Source organism: Nycticebus coucang, chromosome X, assembly GCF_027406575.1.
Source record: "Nycticebus coucang isolate mNycCou1 chromosome X, mNycCou1.pri, whole genome shotgun sequence".
In the NCBI taxonomy this organism is placed as follows: Eukaryota; Metazoa; Chordata; class Mammalia; order Primates; family Lorisidae; genus Nycticebus; species Nycticebus coucang.
Window position 1 is genome coordinate 33,380,536 of NC_069804.1, and position 20,690 is coordinate 33,401,225.

Consider the following 20,690-nt stretch of genomic DNA (forward strand, 5'->3'; position numbering starts at 1 on the left):
TTCTAGCTCTTCCTCTTTCTACTCCTGTTGCCTCTACCCTTCCATGGGTTTTGGAACCAAGGGCATGGCTTAATAAACGTGATGCCTATTGAACTCAATCTCAAAGTCTACTTCCCAGAACCCAGTGTGTAATTATAAGTGTTTTCAGTAAAGGGGTTGGGGGTGAAGTGAGGTAGGAATAATCTCCTACTAGGACAGGATAGTTTGTGTGAAGGTCTAAAAGGTTATTAGGTAGGCAGGAATTCACAAGAAGGGCTTTCAGCAGTGCAAATGTCATCATTACCTTGTAATTGTATGTTGTATAAATAATATAAATATTTTAGTATAAATTAGCCCTGGAATTAAGTACAGAAAAAGTGGGAATATGACTTCTCATAGGTCACCACTGTTAGTAGGATGGGTTTTTATTATTGACTAGTTGCCACAACTGAGTTTACTGCTCTAAGGAGAATGGTTTATACTTAAAAAGAAGAAAAATATGCCAAAGTCACATTATCTATTTATCAAATTTGTTCCAAGGGTCCTATACTATAAAATGTGCTTTATTTTTAGGTTAGAAATTTTATTTTGAAGTAGAAACTGGAAAAATAGTAATGGGGAAATAAGACTTGGCATTCCTGAGTTTCCGCAAGTTCAAAGAGAAGGCTTTCACAGTATTATTAGTAACATAGTAGGCAGCATTAGAAGATATTCATGCCTTTCCACTTCTTAATGCTAGTTTTAATCTGATAGAACTAGAGAGTCCATTGAATTGGTCGAAGTGTTCTTTAATCTTTGCTGAAATGTAAGGGTTTCTGCTATTTAATAGTAAGGCATATATGTGATTTTGACAAAAAATGCATTTTGGGATTCCTTGGGTTATAATGAAGAACATTGAGCAGGAGTATTTTAAAATGTGCTTAATACTTTTAGGAGAACAGGGTAGTGTGATAGATGAGAGAGATAAGTAGGCAGAGACCGGGAAGAGTCTACATCCTCGCAAATCTCAAGCATACTACAACTCAATGACATGTATGGGAAACAATAGGCTAAGAGAGAGTTCTTCAACAAGTAAAGACTGAAGAAGCATTGTCCTTCTGACTTTCCTGAGTATAAAAGCTCTTCAGCACGCCAATAATAAAAAATTAATAACTCCCAAGCAAATGAAGAAATTATCAGACAGAATAGTCTAGAAACTCTATCTTGGAGTGAATTGAGGTGGAGCGGAGAAGGGTTTTGAAGGAACAAAGCAGTTTGTTTTGAGGTATAGTATGATTGATGACTATAATTCAAAAGTGCCTTTTAGAATTCTATGCATGCCTTAGTTCTTCTGGCTTTGCCACAACTAACATCTGACTTACTCAAAGTGGGGACTGCAAACTGGGGCCACTTCAGGAACAACGGGGAATGCGTTTGAAACTTTTTCAGTGTCATTTCATTTTTGTAATGCTTCAATTTTATTCTATTTTACATATAATGCTCTAAAGGTAAAAACTATTTCTTCTGCAAGATATTTTAAAAAGTACAGGCAAGAGGAGAAAACCAGTTTGGTGAGAAGTAGGGCATGTTGACTTGCTGGTTCTATTTGACACCATCACTATATGGAAAGGGCTGAAAGTTGACTAACTTGGGCTTACTTGAGGCTCTTAAAAGCTATTCACTGTCAATCTTGCTGGCTCTCTCTCCCCGCTCCCTCATTCTCTTCCTATTTTGCTGTGAAATAGAGTTAAGCCTGTTCAAAGAATTTGGAATAAAAATATATTGGGATTGGGAGGGCAATATGGCTACTGAGTTAAGTAGGTATATCTCTGCTCCACAGGCTATCTGACTGAGGAAGACCAATTTACAATTCAGGTTAAAAGTCAACTCTACAAAATGAAGTTGTGATATCTGCTACAATAGGGATAGACCTCAAATAGTATGCTCAGGGAAAGAAGCTAGTCACAAAAGGATACATACTGATATGCTCCCATTGATATAAAATAACCAAGAACACAAATAGATAAAGATAGAAATTGCTTAACAATTGCCTAGGAATGGAGAGGGAGTGAGGAATGAAGAAAACATTTCATTTTAGGCTGGTAAAAAGTGCCCAAATTATATTTCTAAATGTCTGTACAACTCTGAAATACCCTAAAAATTGGGTATTGGGAGGGAAATCTGTTCCATCCTTAAGCAACTTTGAGAAGCTACTGAACAACAGAGCTAAATCAGATTGGTTCACATTGAATTTTACAATTAGAATGGGAACATTTGTGCTATAAAATTACATCTTAATAAAACGGTTTTATAAAAAAGTAATCCATCCTACCAGGAAAAAGGAAAAACCTATCCCAAGTATCCTCCAAGTTCTTAAACTCTAGGCACTTAATGCCATTCATATGATATACCTCAAATGAAAGTGGTGCACCATGCTGAATGTTTTAAAGATATTCTCTCATTTAATCCTAATAAAAAATATATAGATTATTCTTACTTTATTCTTTTCACACTGAAATAGAAAATATTATATCCAATGTCACGAAGATGGTAGGTGGGGAAATTTAAATTTAATTTCATGTTGGTCGGACTAAAATATTCATATATACTTTCTTCCCTAACCCAAAACCAAAACAAAATTAATCTTTTTTGCAGTGGTCAAATAAATATAGACAGTCACAAGACCCTATGTTCAGGTGATTAAAAGAATTAAATTTCTAAAGAAGATTATGAAGTAAGTTTGTGTATATAACACATGCAGTCACACAGATACTCATTTCCCACTAATACTTTATGAGCATTAGTTTACATTGAGAATATACCAGACTGACAAAGATTCATTCCTTTGATAGTGGCTAAAATGAAAAACACCTTTCCTTTTACAAAACTATGTAGATGCACTTATATAAAAATTACAGAACACACATATTTATGAAGAATAAATGTATTAACTTATGGTGGGGACTTTGTACTTTTTGCATGATCATTATGCAATGAAATAAAATTTAGAAAATATCCCTGAAAATGTACCAGACCTCATTTTGTACTTTTTGGATCCTTAACATCTCAGATGATACGGATAGTGCCAATTTAAAACCAGCACTATGGAGATGAGCTTGGTATTGGTATTGTTAGAGATATACTTGTTTGTTTTGCAGGTCAAGGGTAAAAATGAAAGGGAGAATTAGCAACGGGTTACCCAAAGTGGAACTATTCATAAGGATTCTTACCTGCCAGTGGAGGATTATATTCCAAATCAAACCAAGGGTCAGTTTGTGATTTCCATCTACAATATCAGTGCTTCCAATATTCACTAAATCAACCTGGTAAAGAGAAGGAGAAAACATTTGAAGATAGAAGACCAAACAGCTAGTTGAAAAAAAAAAAAAGTGAAGGTAATTGCATTTAGCTATTTTCAGAGCCTAAATAGCATTATGGCTTTTAAAGGAAATCTAGAAATGAAACAAAATACATTTATAAATTCACTTCCCATAAAAAACAGGTGCCTGAAAATACACTTATACAGATGGAAAAATTAATGTACTTTTAGCATATGAATGGATTTCTGCAGATTAAAGAGGTTAATCAGAGTATCTCCAAATAAAATATATGGGTCTGACAACCCGTAAAACCCATAGAGTAAACCTAAAATTGAGACATAAGAAAGAAGTTTCATCAGTTCTGTTAGCTCAGAGAGTGCTATTATGATTAAGGATGACTGCATTCCACTAAAATGCCTCAGCTTTAGAAAGAATATTGAAACTCTAATAAACAATAGAACAAATGTCCACTTTTTCTTTTCTCTATCCAGGTCTCAGTTTGGAAATCAAACTCTGGCAGAGTTTCATTTTTCAAGGCAAATCTATGTCTCCTGTGTCTTCATGCTTTTAGCATATTTAAGTGGAGTCAGGTTGAATATAAATATCAGGTAAGTAAGCACACAAAAAATGTTTAACGTTATTAGCCATTAGGAAAAGGCAAATCATAGCCACCATGATATATACCTGCACACTTATCATAATAAATAATAAATAAAAAATAGTGGAATCACATGTGGGAGACAAAAGGCAAATCATAGCCACCATGATATATACCTGCATACTTATCATAATAAATAATAAATAAAAAATGGTGAAATCATATGCAAGAGACAATGTACAAAATTGGGTCATTCAAACTCTACTTACTAGTGAAAATGTACATTTTATAGCCACTCTGAAAAGAGTTCAGCAGTTTTTCCCAAACTCATCAGGTATATTTACTCAAAGGTGGCTGTCCTGAAAGTAACCAGTCATGTAATATGGAACAACAGACACAGGCTGGATACTTTTCTGAATAGCCTTCACATAACCCAGTAATTGGGCTCTTGTCATTTATCCCAAAGAAATGCAAACATACGCCCATACACAAGGTGGTACTTCAGGGCTCATGCTAGCTTTATTTGTAATAGCTCCAAACTGGGAACAACACAGATGACATTCATGAAAGAAGAATTATACAATCTGGGGTACAACCACCCCATGGAATACCGCACAGCAATGAAAAAGAACAAACTATTGATACATGTAGCTATTCAGATGAATTTCATGGGACTTATTCTAAGTGAGGAAAAAAGCTGATCTCAAAGGATTACATACTGTATGATTCAATTTGTTAATACATAACAGTCTTCAGAAGACACGTTGATAGGAATGGAGAACAAAGTGGTATTTGCCAGAGGTTAGAGATGGGGTAGAATATTTAGTGTAGGTGTAGTTACTTTTCAAAAGGCAATATGATGGATTCTTGTAGTGATGGAAATGTCATGTAAATAGACTCTGATGGTGAACATACAGAACTACACATGTTATAATGTTACACAGAAATAAATGCACACATGTGCATGCACACTTGCATAGGCACACGTAAGTACAAGTAAAACTGGGGACATTTGAGTACTATTGGTGGATTGTATCAATTTTGACATCCTGGTCATGATATCATGCTTTCGTTTTACGAGATGTTACTAGATCCTAGGGGCAATTAGTAACTTAAGACCAAGAAAGCACCATCATCTATATTTCATTTGGGGATTCCTCATATGGCGGTAGTGAGGGGAGATCCTCCAAAAGAAAAAGCCACTATAAATTTATCAATTGATTCATGAATTTGCTCATTTGACTAAAACATGTTTGGTTAATATGCCAGGAAATAATGTACGTAAAGCACACAAAGTAAAAAATCTTCCTGATTTTATGAGAGTTAATTTTAGGGAGAATGATAATCGGATTAAATTGTTGAAGACTCGGTTACTTAAATGGAGACTATATGATTTTTAGGAAATATATTTATACTAGTAAAATGATAGTGGTAGTTATGCTTTGGTTTGCCATTGAGTGGATCCTGGAAAGACTTAGAGCAAGTAACAGGCACTTAGCTTCTAGCATCCCGTCTACTGGCATCAGAAATCTCACTGTGTGAGAAGAAAGGTATTTTTTTCTTGTCCTTGTCCACATAAGGTACAATTTCTACTATGTTTAAGTACTGTGCTCAGCTCTGGTACAATAGGGCAAGGTAGAAGCCCTAATGTCAAGAAGTTCACAAGTTAATAGGAGGCTGCATTAAAAAAAAGTTAATTACAATAAGGTAGGCTCCAGCAAATTTACTTCTAAGTATATGCACAAAAGAATTGAAAACAGGGACTCAAACAGGTGTCTGTAAACTGATGGTCATAGTGGCATTATTCATAATAATCAAAAAGTAGAAACAACCCAAATGTTCATTGATAGATAAATTAATAAGCAAAATGTGGTATGTACACACAATGGTACATTTTCAGCATTAAAAAAAAATTAAATGCTGATACAAACTACATCAATGACCCTTGGAACATACGCTAAGTGAAATAAGCAAGACAAAAAATGACAAACTATTATACCATTCCACTTTTATGAGCTACCTAGAATAGTCAAATTCATAGAGAAAAAATGGAAATTACCAAGAGCTTGTGGAGAGAGGCATTGGGAGTTATGGTTTAATGGGTAGAGATTCAGTTTGGGATGATGAAAAAGTTCTGGAGATGGATCATGGTGATGATTACCCAACAATGGGAATGTACTTAATGCCACTGAATTGTACACTTAAAAATAGTTAAAATAATACCTCAACACAATGAAGGCTATATATGACAAACTCCAAACTAACACCTTACTCAATGTTGAAAAGTTGAAAGCTTTTCTACTAAGATCAGGAACAAGACAAGGATACCTACTTTCACAAATTCTTTTCAACATAGGTACTAGAAGTCCTAGCCAGAGAGAGGAAAGAGAAAGAAATAAAAGATATCCAAATTGGAAAGGAACAAGTTAAGTTCTATTTCTTCAGATGACATGATCTTATATATATATAAAAACTATAAAGACTCCTAAAAAAACTTTTATAACTAATAAATCAATTCAGTAAATAAACAGGACAAAAATCAACACAAAAAATCAATTGTACTTCCATATGTGAACAACAAACTATCTGAAAAAGAAATCAATAATATAATAATTAATAGCTACTACCTCAAAATAAAATATTCATGAATGCATTTAACCAAGGAGGTTAAATATCTATACCCTGAAAACTATAAAACATTGAGGAAAGAAATTGAAGAAGATATAAATGAATAGAAATATATCACACGTTCATGTATTAGAAGAATTAATATAGTGAAAATGTCCATGCTACCGAAAGCAATGTACAGATTCAATGCAATCCCTATCCAATTTCCAATGATATTTTAAATAAAAATTCTAAAATTCATATGAGAGCACAATTAAACCTGGAATAGCCTTAGAAATCGTTTTTTTTTTTTATTGTGTTAAGACATTTATATTCTACATTTACTAGGTTTCACATGTACTCTTGTAAGATGCACCGCAGGTGTAATCCCACCAATCACCCTCCCTCTGCCCATCCTCCCCCCTCCCTCCTCTCTTTAAAAAAGAACAAAGTGTGAGGCCTTCCATTACTTGATGCCAAAATATACTACAAAGATTTAGTAATCAAAACAACACAGCACTGGCATAAAATAAGAAACATAGGTCAATGGACCATAATAGACAGCACAGAAATAAACACATACATGTACAGTCAGTTGATTTTCAACAAAGGTACCAAAAACTCACAAAGGAGAAAAGACAGTTTCTTCAATTAATGATAGTAGGAAACCATATATCCACATACAGAAGAATGAAATTAGATTCTTGTACCATATACAAAAAATAAACTCAAATGGACTAAGGACTTAAATTTAAGACCTAAGATTTTAAAACCATTAGAAGAAAACATAGAGGAATAACTCCATGATGTTAGCCTGGGGAAAGATTTTTTTTTTGGATCACAAAGACAGATGACAAAAACAAATATAGATAAGTAGGATTACATCAAAGTAAAAGGCTTCTGCACAACAGAGGAAAACAATTACCAGCATAAAAAGACAAACCATCGAGTGGAAGAAAATATTTCCACATTATATATCATACATATATACTATGTATCTAATATATAAAGAACTTAACTCCATGGTAAGAAAACAAATAATCCTATGAAAAATAGGTAAAGTAACTGAACAGGCATTCCTCAGAAGACATAAAGATGAACAATATGTATATGATGAAAAAATGTTCACCATCACTAATTATCATAGAAATGCAAACTAAAAGTAGAAAGCAGTATCTCCTCACACCTGTTGGAATGGATATTATAAAAAAAAGAAAGGTCAATTTTGTCAAGAATGTGGAGAGAAGGGCAACATTGCATACTATTGGTGGGAATGTAAATTAGTACAGCAATTATGAAAAACTGTATGGAAGTATCTTTAAAAATTAAAAATAGAATTACCATATGCTCCACAAATTCCACTACTGGGTATATGTTCCAATGGAAATGACATGAGTGTTTTGGAGAGATACTGGCACTTCAGCGATGGCTATAGCATTAATCACAAACAGACAAGATATGAGATCAACTTAAGTGTCCATCAGTAGGTGAATGGATAAAGAAAATGTAGTATTTATACACAATATAATACTATTTAGCCTTAAAAAAGAAAGCGGATTCTGTAATTTGCGACAACATGAATAAACCTGGAGGACATTAGATTAAGTAATATAAGCCAGACACAGAATCACAGCTACTGCATGATTATATTCACTTATGGAATCTAAAAAAAGTTGAACTTGTAGAATTAGACAGTAGAATTATGGTTACCAGGGGTGAGGGCATTGGGGGAATGGGAAATGTTGTTCAAAGGATACGAAATTTCATTTATATAGGAAGAATGAGTTTGAGATACACTTTATAACATTGTGACTATAGTTAATTAATTTTTTTTAAATTGCTAAGAGGGGTGCTGTTGCTCTGTGGTTAGAGGCGCAGCCTTACAGATCAGGTGTGTTGAGTTCAAACCCCACCTGGTCCTGAGTAAGAAAAAAGAAATTATAAGAGAATAGATTTTAAGTGTTTTCACCACAAAAACAAATGATAAGGGTGTGGGGCAACAGATATGTTAATGAAATAGTCTTTCTATAATGTATACATATTTTAAAATATGTTTAAATAAGAAATATATGTAGTTTTTATCTGTCTGTTAAGAATAAAATAAAAAATAGTTAAAATGGTACATTATATATATATGTATTTTTTTACTACAACAAAAAGAAGACTTTTTTTATTGCTGGGAATTCATCATTGAGGGTACACAGAAGCAGGTTACATTGATAGCTTTTTTGTTAGATAAGGACCCTTTTATATTTGTATCCCGCCCCCAAAAGGTGTACCAGATCCCATGAGGCCCCACCTCCTCCCTCCTTCCCTTTCTCAGCTCTCCCCATCCCCCACACCCTACTGTGTACTAGGACCTTAATTGTCCTCATATCAGGATTGAGTACATAGGATTCTTATTTCTCCATTCTTGTGATGCTTTACTAAGAATAATGTGTTCCACATCCATCCAGGTTAATACAAAGGATGTAAAGTCTCCATTTTTTTTTAATAGCTGAATAGTATTCCATGGTACACATATACCACAGCTTGTTAATCCATTCCTGGGTTGGTGGGCATTTAGGCTGTTTCCATTTTTAACACATACCCCAAAGAAAGAAGTCATACGTAAACAATACTTAAAATGTACATGGCTATGTTTTAATAAAACTCATCTATGTCCACTGGGGGGGGGAAAAATAGATCAGCAACTATGTTTTATGGACCCTTAGGTGATAAAAAATTAGTGTGACAATGCAAGCAAAATAAACAGATTAATGGAATATTAATTGAATCTGGGAAGAAAAAATAGAAAGAAATAGAAAGACCAGAAGAAAGAAAAGTGTCAAGTGGGAAAGCACACCCGGAAGAGGGGCTCACATGACTGAGAGGTAAAAGATAGTTGATTGAAAATTAAAGGCATAGCCTCAGATAGTTATTTTTATAATATTGCAGTTAATTGCAATGACAATTACTTTCTAAAGGTCTACATTTAAGTTATGTTACATAAGTGGGTATTTTGTTGTCTTAGATAAGGTGTCCTCAAACTTTTTAAACAGGGGGCCAATTCACTGTCCCTCAGACTGCTGGAGGGCCGGACTATAGTTTAAAAGAAAAAAGTATGAACAAATTCCTATGCACACTGCACATATCTTATTTTGAAGTAAAAAAACAAAACAGGAACAAATACAATCACACCACCTCATGTGGCCCGCAGGCCACAGTTTGAGGACCCCTGTCTTAGATAATAGTTACAAGAAACACAGACACCATCATTGAACGGTAAACTATGGTATTGTTTGTGCTGTTTCATTCATACGTGTGTGTATGTGTGTGTGTGTACGTGTTTGTTCAGATAGATTGGTCAATATGCATATGTGCATATAAAACATCATTTTTGTATTTTAAAAAAATATTTAATTTCCTTATACTATGTACACAAAAGATAATATTTTATAAAAATGCCTAAATGAAATCTCATAAATACCTACTTCTTATTTTTCTTTTTTTTCAGACATGCTTTTCTTTCTATGGTCACCAGATGGCCAATGGGAGTACTTTGTAGGCAATCATACTGACCTTCAGCAATGAGATATGTAGCAGTTTTTTTAGGATGAGTTCACCAAGTTAATTGTCAGACCTTATACGATGATGCCAAGCCTGATGTCCACTCTAGAAAAAGAGTTCCACAATGGCTTTAAAGAGTAGACTAGGTGCTAGTGTTGGTGCATAGCCGCTGAAGGGGTTTACTTTGAAGGTGATCATAGTGATTGATATTTAGCAATTAGATATTGTAGCATTTTTTTTCTTTTTCTTTTCTTTCTTTCTTTCTTTTTTTTTTTTTTGCATTGTTTTGAAGGGGGCATGTTTGAATCTGCCACCTCCTATATATGGGGCCAGCGCCCTACTCCTTGAGCCACAGGCACCGCCCTGTAGCACTTTTTCTATGATAAGTTCTCAAACTTAATTGTACAACTTCATATTGTAAGAGGTAAAAGTACAAGAATTTCTTGTACTTTTATTTCTTCTGAACCAGTTGTTATGCATCATTACCATTCTTATATAGTTTTAATTCGCATTTTCTTTTGTTTAGATCCAAAAAGGTTTATTTGTCTTGGCGATCTTTTCAAAGAACTAGGTTTTATATGGATGAATATAATTTTTTTCTATTTTCATTACAATTCTTAATTTTTTATAATTCCTTAAGATATATACTTATGTCTTTTATTATCATCTTAAAAAACTTTTTAGGCTATATGTTTCTCTCTGAATATAGTTTTCACTGTGCCCACAACATCATCATAGTATGTATGATTTTGTACATTGTACAAAGAGTTTATGTAACTTTTACATTAATGTGCATTTTACCAAGAAAGAAACAGAATATCAAAAGACAGATGAAGTCTCCACAAAGTCAGACTTAAAGTTAGATCTGGATATGAGAGATAATTCATTAATTACATCTAGAGAATTTTTCTTGAAAGGCCTTACTAGGCTCTCTCAAAATTAATAAAAATAAAGCACCCTACCATGTAGACAAGAAATAGTATTTCTTTTGGTTCTGTTTTGTCTCTTGCTGTGCCTATGTTCTTCAAACTACCAAATAAGAAGAACAATAGTTCTAATCACAAAGACTGTAGAGGAGGACTGGTATTTTTTTTTCTTCTTTAGTGACAGTCTCACTTTGTCGCCCTCTGTAGAGTGCTATGGTGTCACAGCTCACAGCAACCTCCAACTCCTGGGCTTAGGTGATTCTCTTGCCTCAGCCTCCCAAGTAGCTGGGACTACAGGTGCCCTCCACAACACCCGGCTATTTTTTTTCTTTTTTATTGCAGTTTGGCTGGGGCCGGGTTGGAACCCACCACCCTTAGTGTATGGGGCTGGCACTCTACTCACTGAGCCACTGGTGCCGCCAGGACTGGTATTTTTGTCATGTTTCAAGGGCATTTATTTATTATGATCTTTGCATTACTATTGAATGCCACATGTTGACAGTCTGTCCTGTTTTGAAGCTGAATTCCCATATATTAACTCATGGTTTCTGTTATAACTTCTTTTAACATATTTCGTACCATGTAGCTGGGATTGATAATGATTTTCTGACTACATTATTAGTTATGCTTAAATAATCATCACTATGTTAGACAATTACTTCTCTTTTTTCTTTTGCACATTTTCTTTCTAATACATGCTCTAGAATTATATCTTTTTAAGGATTATCCTCAATATAATTGCTAAGTTACTGTGGGTAGGCAAAACAAATCTCAAAATTTGCTAAAATCTGTATTAAATGAATAATTATGTCTGCCTAGTTAGCAAAACAAAAGTGATATGACACATATGTCAACATATGACCTCCTGTGTGTGTGCATCAGTGCTGGGACAAGCTCTAGATCAGCGATCCTCAACCTGTGGGTCACCACCCACAGGAACTGTATTAAAGGACCGCGGCATTAGGAAGGTTGAGAACCACTGCTAGCAAATCAAATATTGAGGTCATTAAGGATATCCAAAGTTCTGATTTTTTAAATTTTATATAATGAAAACATATGATACCTAATTCATAAGTGTGAAAATTGATATCATGTGAACTTTAATAGTATGTGTTGAATTTTTGAAAAATAAGCTCATCTACACATGAAAATTGGCTTTTGGCATTCTTGACAACAGGCCTAGGATATTAATCATAAAATAGCATTGGATTCGGGCTCAAAGCTTTACCCATATCTTTGGAAGATGCTTGATTCAAATGTAATTCCTAAGGATAGAAAATTTCTACCATTTGCATCAACATAATGGAAACTTATTGTGACTCCAGTAGGATATTTGAATGTGAATCCAAAAAATACACATAGAAAACTTAATAAATGGAGTTTTGCAATAGAGTTGTCTAGTTTTTTTTTTTTTTTTTTGGCCAGAGCCGAGTTTGAACCCACCACCTCCGAATATTGGGCCAGAGCCCTACTCCTTTGGGCCACAGGCGCTGCCCTGTGTAGGTATTTTATCAGTTTTGGGACAAAAATTGGAGAAGGTTCCTTTTTTGTCCCTACACTAGTACTTGGATTGAAATCTCTGATTTTATACAAAAATATAAATTTAGTAATTCTAAGATTAATGTCTAAGCATTACAGGAAGCACTGTTACTTCCAGGTACTTTTGACTCCTAAATGCGTTTGCTAATCACAGGGGTTTGCGGAACAATTCTCTTTGTTTATTTTAGAGGGGCAAGAAACCACACAGTTTTGTTTTATCCCAAGTTACTTTGGGAACATGGATTCAATTTCTAGCTTGGTCAATAATATTTTCCATAAGCTAAACTTAGATATCCCATAGTGGCTTTAGTCAAAGAATCTGTCCATGTTATATTGATATGTTCAATGGTTAGAAATACTTACGAAAATCGTAAGATTAAGGTAAACTTGAAATATGATGGTTTTGTGAGAGATTACTGACCCGGACAAGTTTCTATTATTTTATTTTGCTTTACAAAATAAGAATAGTAGATTAAGGTTCATCAAGAATATGAGACACATGACTTTATAATGAGGAACACTTAACATAAAAACAATTTCACTAACCAGGTCAAATAATAAAAATAAAAATGAAAATTTTTAGGGCAGAGAAGAAAAAAGATAAAGAAAAGTAAGAGGGCTATAATATATTCCTGTGGTGTGTGTATGTGTGTATGCAGCACATATCCATATGCCTGTGTGTATAATTTATTTGACAAAGTTCTGAGAAATAACGGTTTGGTGGATCTTTTTTATACCTTTTCTTTTCTGGTAGAGGCAGGGATATATGGATCAACGTTTTCATATTTAACCATTTTGTAAATCGGTTAAACACTTGGAAATTCCAGAAAGTTATAACTCATTAACCAGGAGAAGCATCTCGTTTATAATAAGAGGCATTTTCTTCTTCCTGCCTCTTTAGACAACCACTAACAAAGACACTTCATAGATCCCAGACGCTAATGAAAATACAACCAAGGAGAATTAGGCTCAAGCTGAGAGGTTTCTGACATTTGTTTCAAAGGAAGTAGTTCTCCCATATATTAATAATTTCAGAGTTCAAAATTCATCCCAAGAAGTAGTCACTTTTGTTCCTACATATGCAATCTAAAAGCTGACCATTGTTGAATGAGGGAAGAAGGAGGAGTTAAAGGCAAGCCATTTTTTTTTTTTTCACTCATCAGTCTTAGCATGACAAAGTACTTGGTGCTAACAAAATGCTACAAATTAAATTCCATAAAATAATTGCACAAAGAATAAAGGGATTGTGAAAAGAACCATGAAGTATCAGTTTTAAAAGTTTGGGTTGATGTCCTAAACCAGAATCTTCAACAATACATAATGGTTAGGGACATACTATACATGGGAATTTATGATCTAAATATTCTTTCTGACACACCTCATGCTTATATTTCCACCATCTGTTTCTTTTTTCATATTCACCCATTTCTTTCTCATAAAGTGTATACAAACTGAGAAATTCCTTCCAACATTTTAGATGAACAGAATTTGCTTTTTATTTTATTTTATTTTTTTTTATTTATTTATTTTTTTTATTGTTGGGGATTCATTGAGGGTACAATAAGCCAGGTTACACTGATTGCAATTGTTAGGTAAAGTCCCTCTTGCAATCATGTCTTGCCCCCATAAAGTGTGACACACACCAAGGCCCCACCCACCTCCCTCCTTCCCTCTTTCTGTTTCCCCCCCCATAACCATAATTGTCATTAATTGTCCTCATATCAAAATTGAGTACATAGGATTCATGCTTCTCCATTCTTGTGATGCTTTACTAAGAATAATATCTTCCACGTCCATCCAGGTTAATACGAAGGATGTAAAGTCTCCATTTTTTTTAATGGCTGAATAGTATTCCATGGTATACATATACCACAGCTTGTTAATCCATTCCTGGGTTGGTGGGCATTTAGGCTGTTTCCACATTTTGGTGATTGTAAATTGAGCTGCAATAAACAGTCTAGTACAAGTGTCCTTATGATAAAAGGATTTCTTTCCTTCTGGGTAGATGCCCAGTAATGGGATTGCAGGATCAAATGGGAGGTCTAGCTTGAGTGCTTTGAATTTGCTTTTTAAACACGTTAAGTGCCTTTCATAAAACGTCCACCTCACTTACTTATTTGTTGTGGTAAGACATTTATACTCTATTCTTAATAGTTTTGAAATGTACCATTGCATTGTGCACATTAGGAGAGGTCCCACCAAATACCCTCCTGCCTCCTGGCCTCCCTCCTCCCCTCCCTTCTACCTCCTCTCCCCTCCTTCCTTTTGGACTATAGTTATGTTTTATCATTCATATAAATGTGTAGGTGAATATATATTGATTTCATAGTAGCACTGAGTACATTGAATACTTTTTCTCCCATTATTGACATACGTTACTAAGAAGAATATGTTCCAGTTCTATCCAGGTAAACACAAAAGATGTAAAGTCTCCATCTTTTTTATGGCTGCATAGTATTTCATGGTGTACATATACCACAATTTGTTAATCCATTCATGAGCTGATGGGCACTTGGGCTACTTCCATGACTTGGCAATTATGAATTGGGCTACAATAAACATTCTGTTGCAAATTTCTTTGTTTTAAAATGATTTTGATCATCTGGGTATATACCTAGTAGAGGAATTGCAAGATTGAATGGTAGGTCTACTTTTAGTTCCTTGAGTATTCTCCAAACTTTTTTCCAAAAAGGCCATATTAGTTTGCATTTCCATCAGCAGCATAGGAGTGTTCCCTTCTCTCCGCATCCATGCCAACATCTGTAGTTTTGGGATTTTGTGATGTGGGCTAATCTTACTGGAGTTAGATGATATCTCTAAGTAGTTTTGATTTGCATTTTTCTGATGATTAATGATGATGAGCATTTTTTTCATGTGTTTTTAAGCCAACAGCCTATCTTCTTCAGAGAAGGTTCTGTTCAAGTCTCTTACCCACAAATAAATGGGGTTATTTGTTCTTTTCTTATTGATCAGTTTGTGTTATCTGTGGATTCTAGTCGTTAGACCTTTGTTGGAAGCACAACCTGCAAAAATCTTCTCCCATTCTGAAGACTGTTTGCTTTACATACTGTGCTCTTGGCTGTGCAGAAGCTTTTTCTTTTCTTTCTTTATTTTTGAGACAGAGTCTCAAGCTGTCACCCTGGGTAGAGTGCAGTGGTGTCACAGCTCCCAGCAAACTCACACTCTTGGGCTTAAGTGATTCTCTTACCTCAGCTTCCCAAATATCTGGGACTACAGGCACTCACCATAATGCCAGGCTATTTTTGTTGTTGTTGTAGTTGTCTCTTTTTTTTTGGCCGGGGCTGGGTTTGAACCCGTCACCTCTGGCATATGGGACTGGCACCCTACCCCTTGAGCCACAGGCGCCGCCCGTTGTTGTAGTTGTCATTGTTAGTTTAGCTGGCCAGGGCCAGATTCCAACCCACCAGGCTCAGTGTATGTGGCCCAGGCACCCTACCCACTGAGCTACAGACACTGTCCTGCAGAAACTTTTCAGTTTTATCAGATCCTAGTAATCTATTTTTAGTGTTGCTTCAATTGCTGGGGGGGAGGGGGGTATCCTCCTCAAAAAATATTATCCCAGGCCAATTTCTTAAGAATTTTCTCTGTACTGTCTTCTAGTATTTTTATATTTTCATGTCTTAAGTTTAAATCTTTTATCCAGTGAGAATCAATTTTTATTAATGGTGAAAGGTCAGGGTCCAGTTTCAGTCTTCTACAGGTCACCAGCCAGTTCTCCCAGCACAATTTGTTAAATAGGGAATCTTTCTCCCAGTGAATGTTTTGATAGGCTTATCTAAGATCAAATGACGGTAAGTGGCTAGGTTCATCGCTTGGATCTCTAATCCATTCCATAAATCTACCTCTTTATTTTTATTCCAGTACCAAGCTGTTTTGATCACTATAGATTTATAGTATAGTTGATTATCCCACCCAACTCCTTTACTATTATTTTTTGCATCAATGAAAAAATAGGGGGGTTGGGAGGGATAATCAACTCACCTTATAAAACTATTTTAAACACTGAAATGTTTCAATCAAAAACTAATAATATCTGAACGTGACTTCCAAATTATAAGATATGTTTGTGTATATTTTTGTATTCCATACAAGAATATTTTGAAAGAAGTACAACAATTACTGTTAGTACATTTCACAACAATGAAGTGGATCCAAGTCACAAATTCATTTAACAAAGACCTTACAATTGGTAAGTTACAGAGTTAACAGATCTATTCAGGGTTGTCCAACCTGTGGCCCTTGGCCCCTAGGCTGCATACTGGTTTATTGAGCAATGTTTTGGCTGTGGTGTTGGATATCACAGAAAGTATGCAAGGACTTTTTTTTTTTTTTTTTTTTGCTAATTTTCTTTGCTTAGTTTTGTGTATTTAATGTGTAGCCCAAGATAACTCTTATTCTTTCAATGTGCACCAGAGAAGAAAAAAGGTTGGACACCCATGATATTGCTTCTAAATCCTTAAGAATGAATTTATTTAAAGTATAGATATTTTACAGGCCCATTGTGTGGACTCAAAATTTAGTGTAAGAAATCATACTTGTCTGACATAAATTAACTTTAAAATTGGAATTTACATTTGGACAGTGGATTTTATGAGTGATCAATGGTAGTAGTTTATATTCAGTCAAAGATATTATGTACTGACATACCCCAAAATATGGCTATTTAAGTTTCTGAATATTTAAAGGACACATAAAATACTAGTTTTAAAGAACACTTTAGAATCTCCTTTATTGAAGATTATATGCCAGCAAGTGTGAACACTATATCATTTTTTTCAGATTGGTGACATTTGACAACCATTCAATTTATTTCAGTGACAATTTTCAATGACATGATTAAGTGAATATTTGAACATAGCTGTCATTTGAATTTTCACCCTAGGCTTTTTAAATACTCACTTTCAATTTGTGGTTTAATAATGTGTGACAATGATCTTATGTGCTTTCTGTTATCTCACTTGGTAGATTTGAAGTTGGGAAAAATTTTCCACCTTGTGATAGACAATTGATAAGAGTGGTATACTGAGCTTCATTATGAGATCTACCTACAACCGTGTCAGCTAATACTAAATCATATTAAGTAAGTAAAGTCTGGTTATGTACCTAGGGTGTATATCAACACTACATTCTTAACAGAGTTTTTTAAAGACATTGGAATTCATACAATATAAACACGGAAATTTTGGGAAGGAGGAAGAAGATACAAACTGGAAAACTTTCTTGTCTGTAAAAGAAGACAAGGGTCATAACACATATGGAGGGAAGTTTAAAGAACCACAGACAGTTAAATCTCACTATCAGATATGTAGCTGATAAATTTCTTTACCAGTGAAAAAAAATAATCATTCAAGTAGACACAAAATGATTAATCATCTGATAGAGAAAACTCATTTACTGAAAACTTAGTTGTATCTAAGGGAAGAAACTCTATTAATAAACAAGTTTAAATTGCCCATTAAATGTCTCTTTTCATTTGTGAGAACTGAATTCAGAATGCCTAATGAAGGGCATTGCTCTCAGACAGGAGTGTAGACGTGTAAAAGAATGATGGAATGGCGATATGAAAGATATTTCCACCTTAGCTGGGAATTGCTCTGCCTACCTTCAACAAGTCACCAATAAATGGAAGACACAGATGTATTTTTATCTACAGCTGGTGTGGAAACAATAATCACTTGGTAGCATCGTGTCCTGTTGTGCAGAATTTTGTACTTTCCTTTGTTTGCTTTTTAAAATCACTGCCAACACTATTACAAATGAGTTTTGCTTTCAGCAAATATTGTTATAAAGGTATCGCTGCACTTAGAAGTATTTTATTCTCAGGACATGGTTTTCCAAAAATAAATTATTGATAACATGGATAACTTTATGCTAAAACCTCCAGCACAGAGAATGCAAATCAGAACATAAACGTTGTGTCCGTTCCATCCTCCGTGGAGGTGAGCTGTGAGTGACGACTGCAAGTTCGAAGTCATGGCAGGGAAAGTAAAGGAAACTGACGAACAGGGTTAAGTTGAGGAGCTAGGTTAGAACTAGTAAATTATGGCAGAAGGATGGGCTAAAGTGAAGGAGACCCAAGGAAAGAAGAAGACAAAATGAATTTGACCCCAAAAGATCTTGAAACTACCAAAAAGTATCTTTTTGAAAGAAAGCTTCTAATATTCTTTTCAGAATAAGAGAAGGCTAATTTGTTTAACAAGTGATTTTTAGACAATAAGTTTGTTGATGGTTCTTCAAAATTGGGAGATGGTTTATACAATTTTCTAATAGGAATTATCAATTTTTTAGAAAGGGATGAATTTATCACCAGCATCTAATTTTGTTGTTTTTAAAATAATAACCATGTAGTTATGTGTAGAATCCATTTTTGGTTGCTGTATCTCTGGCACTTACCTTTAACAATTCCTTTCTATTTTTCAATTGCATATATTTGTCTTCTCCCCTTTTCTACTAATCACATTTATAATAAATGTATGTATTTTATGTAACTACAAAAACTAAATACTAGCTCTTAAATTTATCTAGTGTTTCTTCTTTCTAATTTCTTCATTTATCTTTAGTTATTACTTTCCTTAGAGCATTTTTATAACACTTTTATTTGAAAGTTGGATTCAATTGATTCTGTCTTTTTTTTTTTAATGAAGATAAAATCAAAGACAAAAATTCATCCTCAAACCTAGGCTGTTTCTCATGGGTTTTAGTATAGAATATTTTTTTCCTTAACAAATGTGGTTTTGTGCTCTTGGTTTCTTATTCAACATACTTTAATTGAATCGAATTTATAAATGTATTATTAATTTCTAGCATTCTTATTGACAAAAATATAAATTTTAGAAGTGCTTTTGGCATATTTAATGACATTTTCACTGCATCTTAATTTATTATCCATTTTAATTTATATATGTGGCAGAAAAATTTTAACTATATTAGTATTTTTCCATGCTGTTGGTAATTTGTACAGAAGAGTAGAAATCAGAAATGACTCTTAATTTATTTTTCTTTTCTGGTTTTAATTTCCTCCAGGCATCATGGGAAAGAGTATGACTTCTTGATACACTTAGCAAGGCTGAACCTTAGTCCACGTTAGGGTTCTCAGTGTACAGATTCTCAAGTACTAAATTTGTCTCAAAAAAAAAAAAAAGTAGGAATATCTGGAATGCTGATTATATTGTTTTCATTCCCCCCACACACACACTCACCCAGCAAGCTTCTTCACCCCTTCTTTGTAAAAGATGACTCCATCACCTGAGGTCTCTTATTCTCTGTCTTCTAATTGTACTCAAACAATGAGTAGCACTGGGAGGATGTTGGAGGGTTCAAAAAAGAGGCTAAGGTATAGCTTTTCCCACAACACCCTTACCATATCATGCTTTGAGAATAACTACATGTTTTATATACTCATGTTCAAGTTGCTGCCCTGTGGTCCTTTCCCAAGCTGAGAACTATTACCAAGTTAAGGTAATAATGTGTTAAGATTTAGAGGTACTAAAGTTTAACAACTCATGCTATATTCATCATTCATTGTTAGCTCCTTTATTCATGCCCACATTTCTGGAAATATTCTCCTCATTACACTCTACCTTTTTCTTTTTATGTTCTCTCTCTCTATTTTTTTTTTAATCTCAGGTTATTGTGAGGGCAAAAACAACCAGGTCACCATTTTTGAATTTGTTAGGGAGAGTCCCTGTTGTAGTTGTATCCCACACCCAAAAGGTGTGCCATACACCTCTACCCTTGTGTCCTTTAAGTAGGACACACCAATCGCCCCTCCCCTCTCCCCATTTCCTGTTCCTCCGCCACCTTAAATAGAATTTTTTCTCCTATGGGTTATGTGCTAGATCGTCTACTGGCTTCATAATAAAAATGAATACACTGGATACTTGCTTTTCCATTCTTGTGGTATTTTACTAAGAAGAATGTGTTTCAACTCCATTCAGGTCAATACAAAAGATGTAAAGTCACCATCTTTCATTATGGATGAATAGTACTTCATGGTATACATATGTCACAGCTTGTTAATCTATTCCTGAGTTGATGGGCATTTAGGTTGTTTCCACATCAAGGCGATTGTAAATTGAGCTATGATAAACATTCTAGTGCAAATGTCTTTATGATAAAATGACTTTTTTTTTTTTCTAATAGTAGATGCCGAGTAGTGAAATTGCAGGGTCA

The 20,690-nt window shown here is 34.4% G+C and overlaps 1 protein-coding gene across 6 annotated transcripts in view; it reads right to left on the bottom strand.

Moving 5' to 3' along the window:
- Nucleotides 1-20,690, bottom strand: part of DMD (dystrophin) — a 2,416,375-nt gene that overhangs the window by 1,875,944 nt on the left and 519,741 nt on the right. For all 6 annotated transcript variants that reach the window (XM_053581215.1, XM_053581214.1, XM_053581218.1 and 3 more), the window contains one exon: nucleotides 3,189-3,281. In XM_053581215.1, the coding sequence (XP_053437190.1) occupies nucleotides 3,189-3,281 (93 nt within the window). The remainder of the gene's footprint in view (nucleotides 1-3,188; nucleotides 3,282-20,690) is intronic.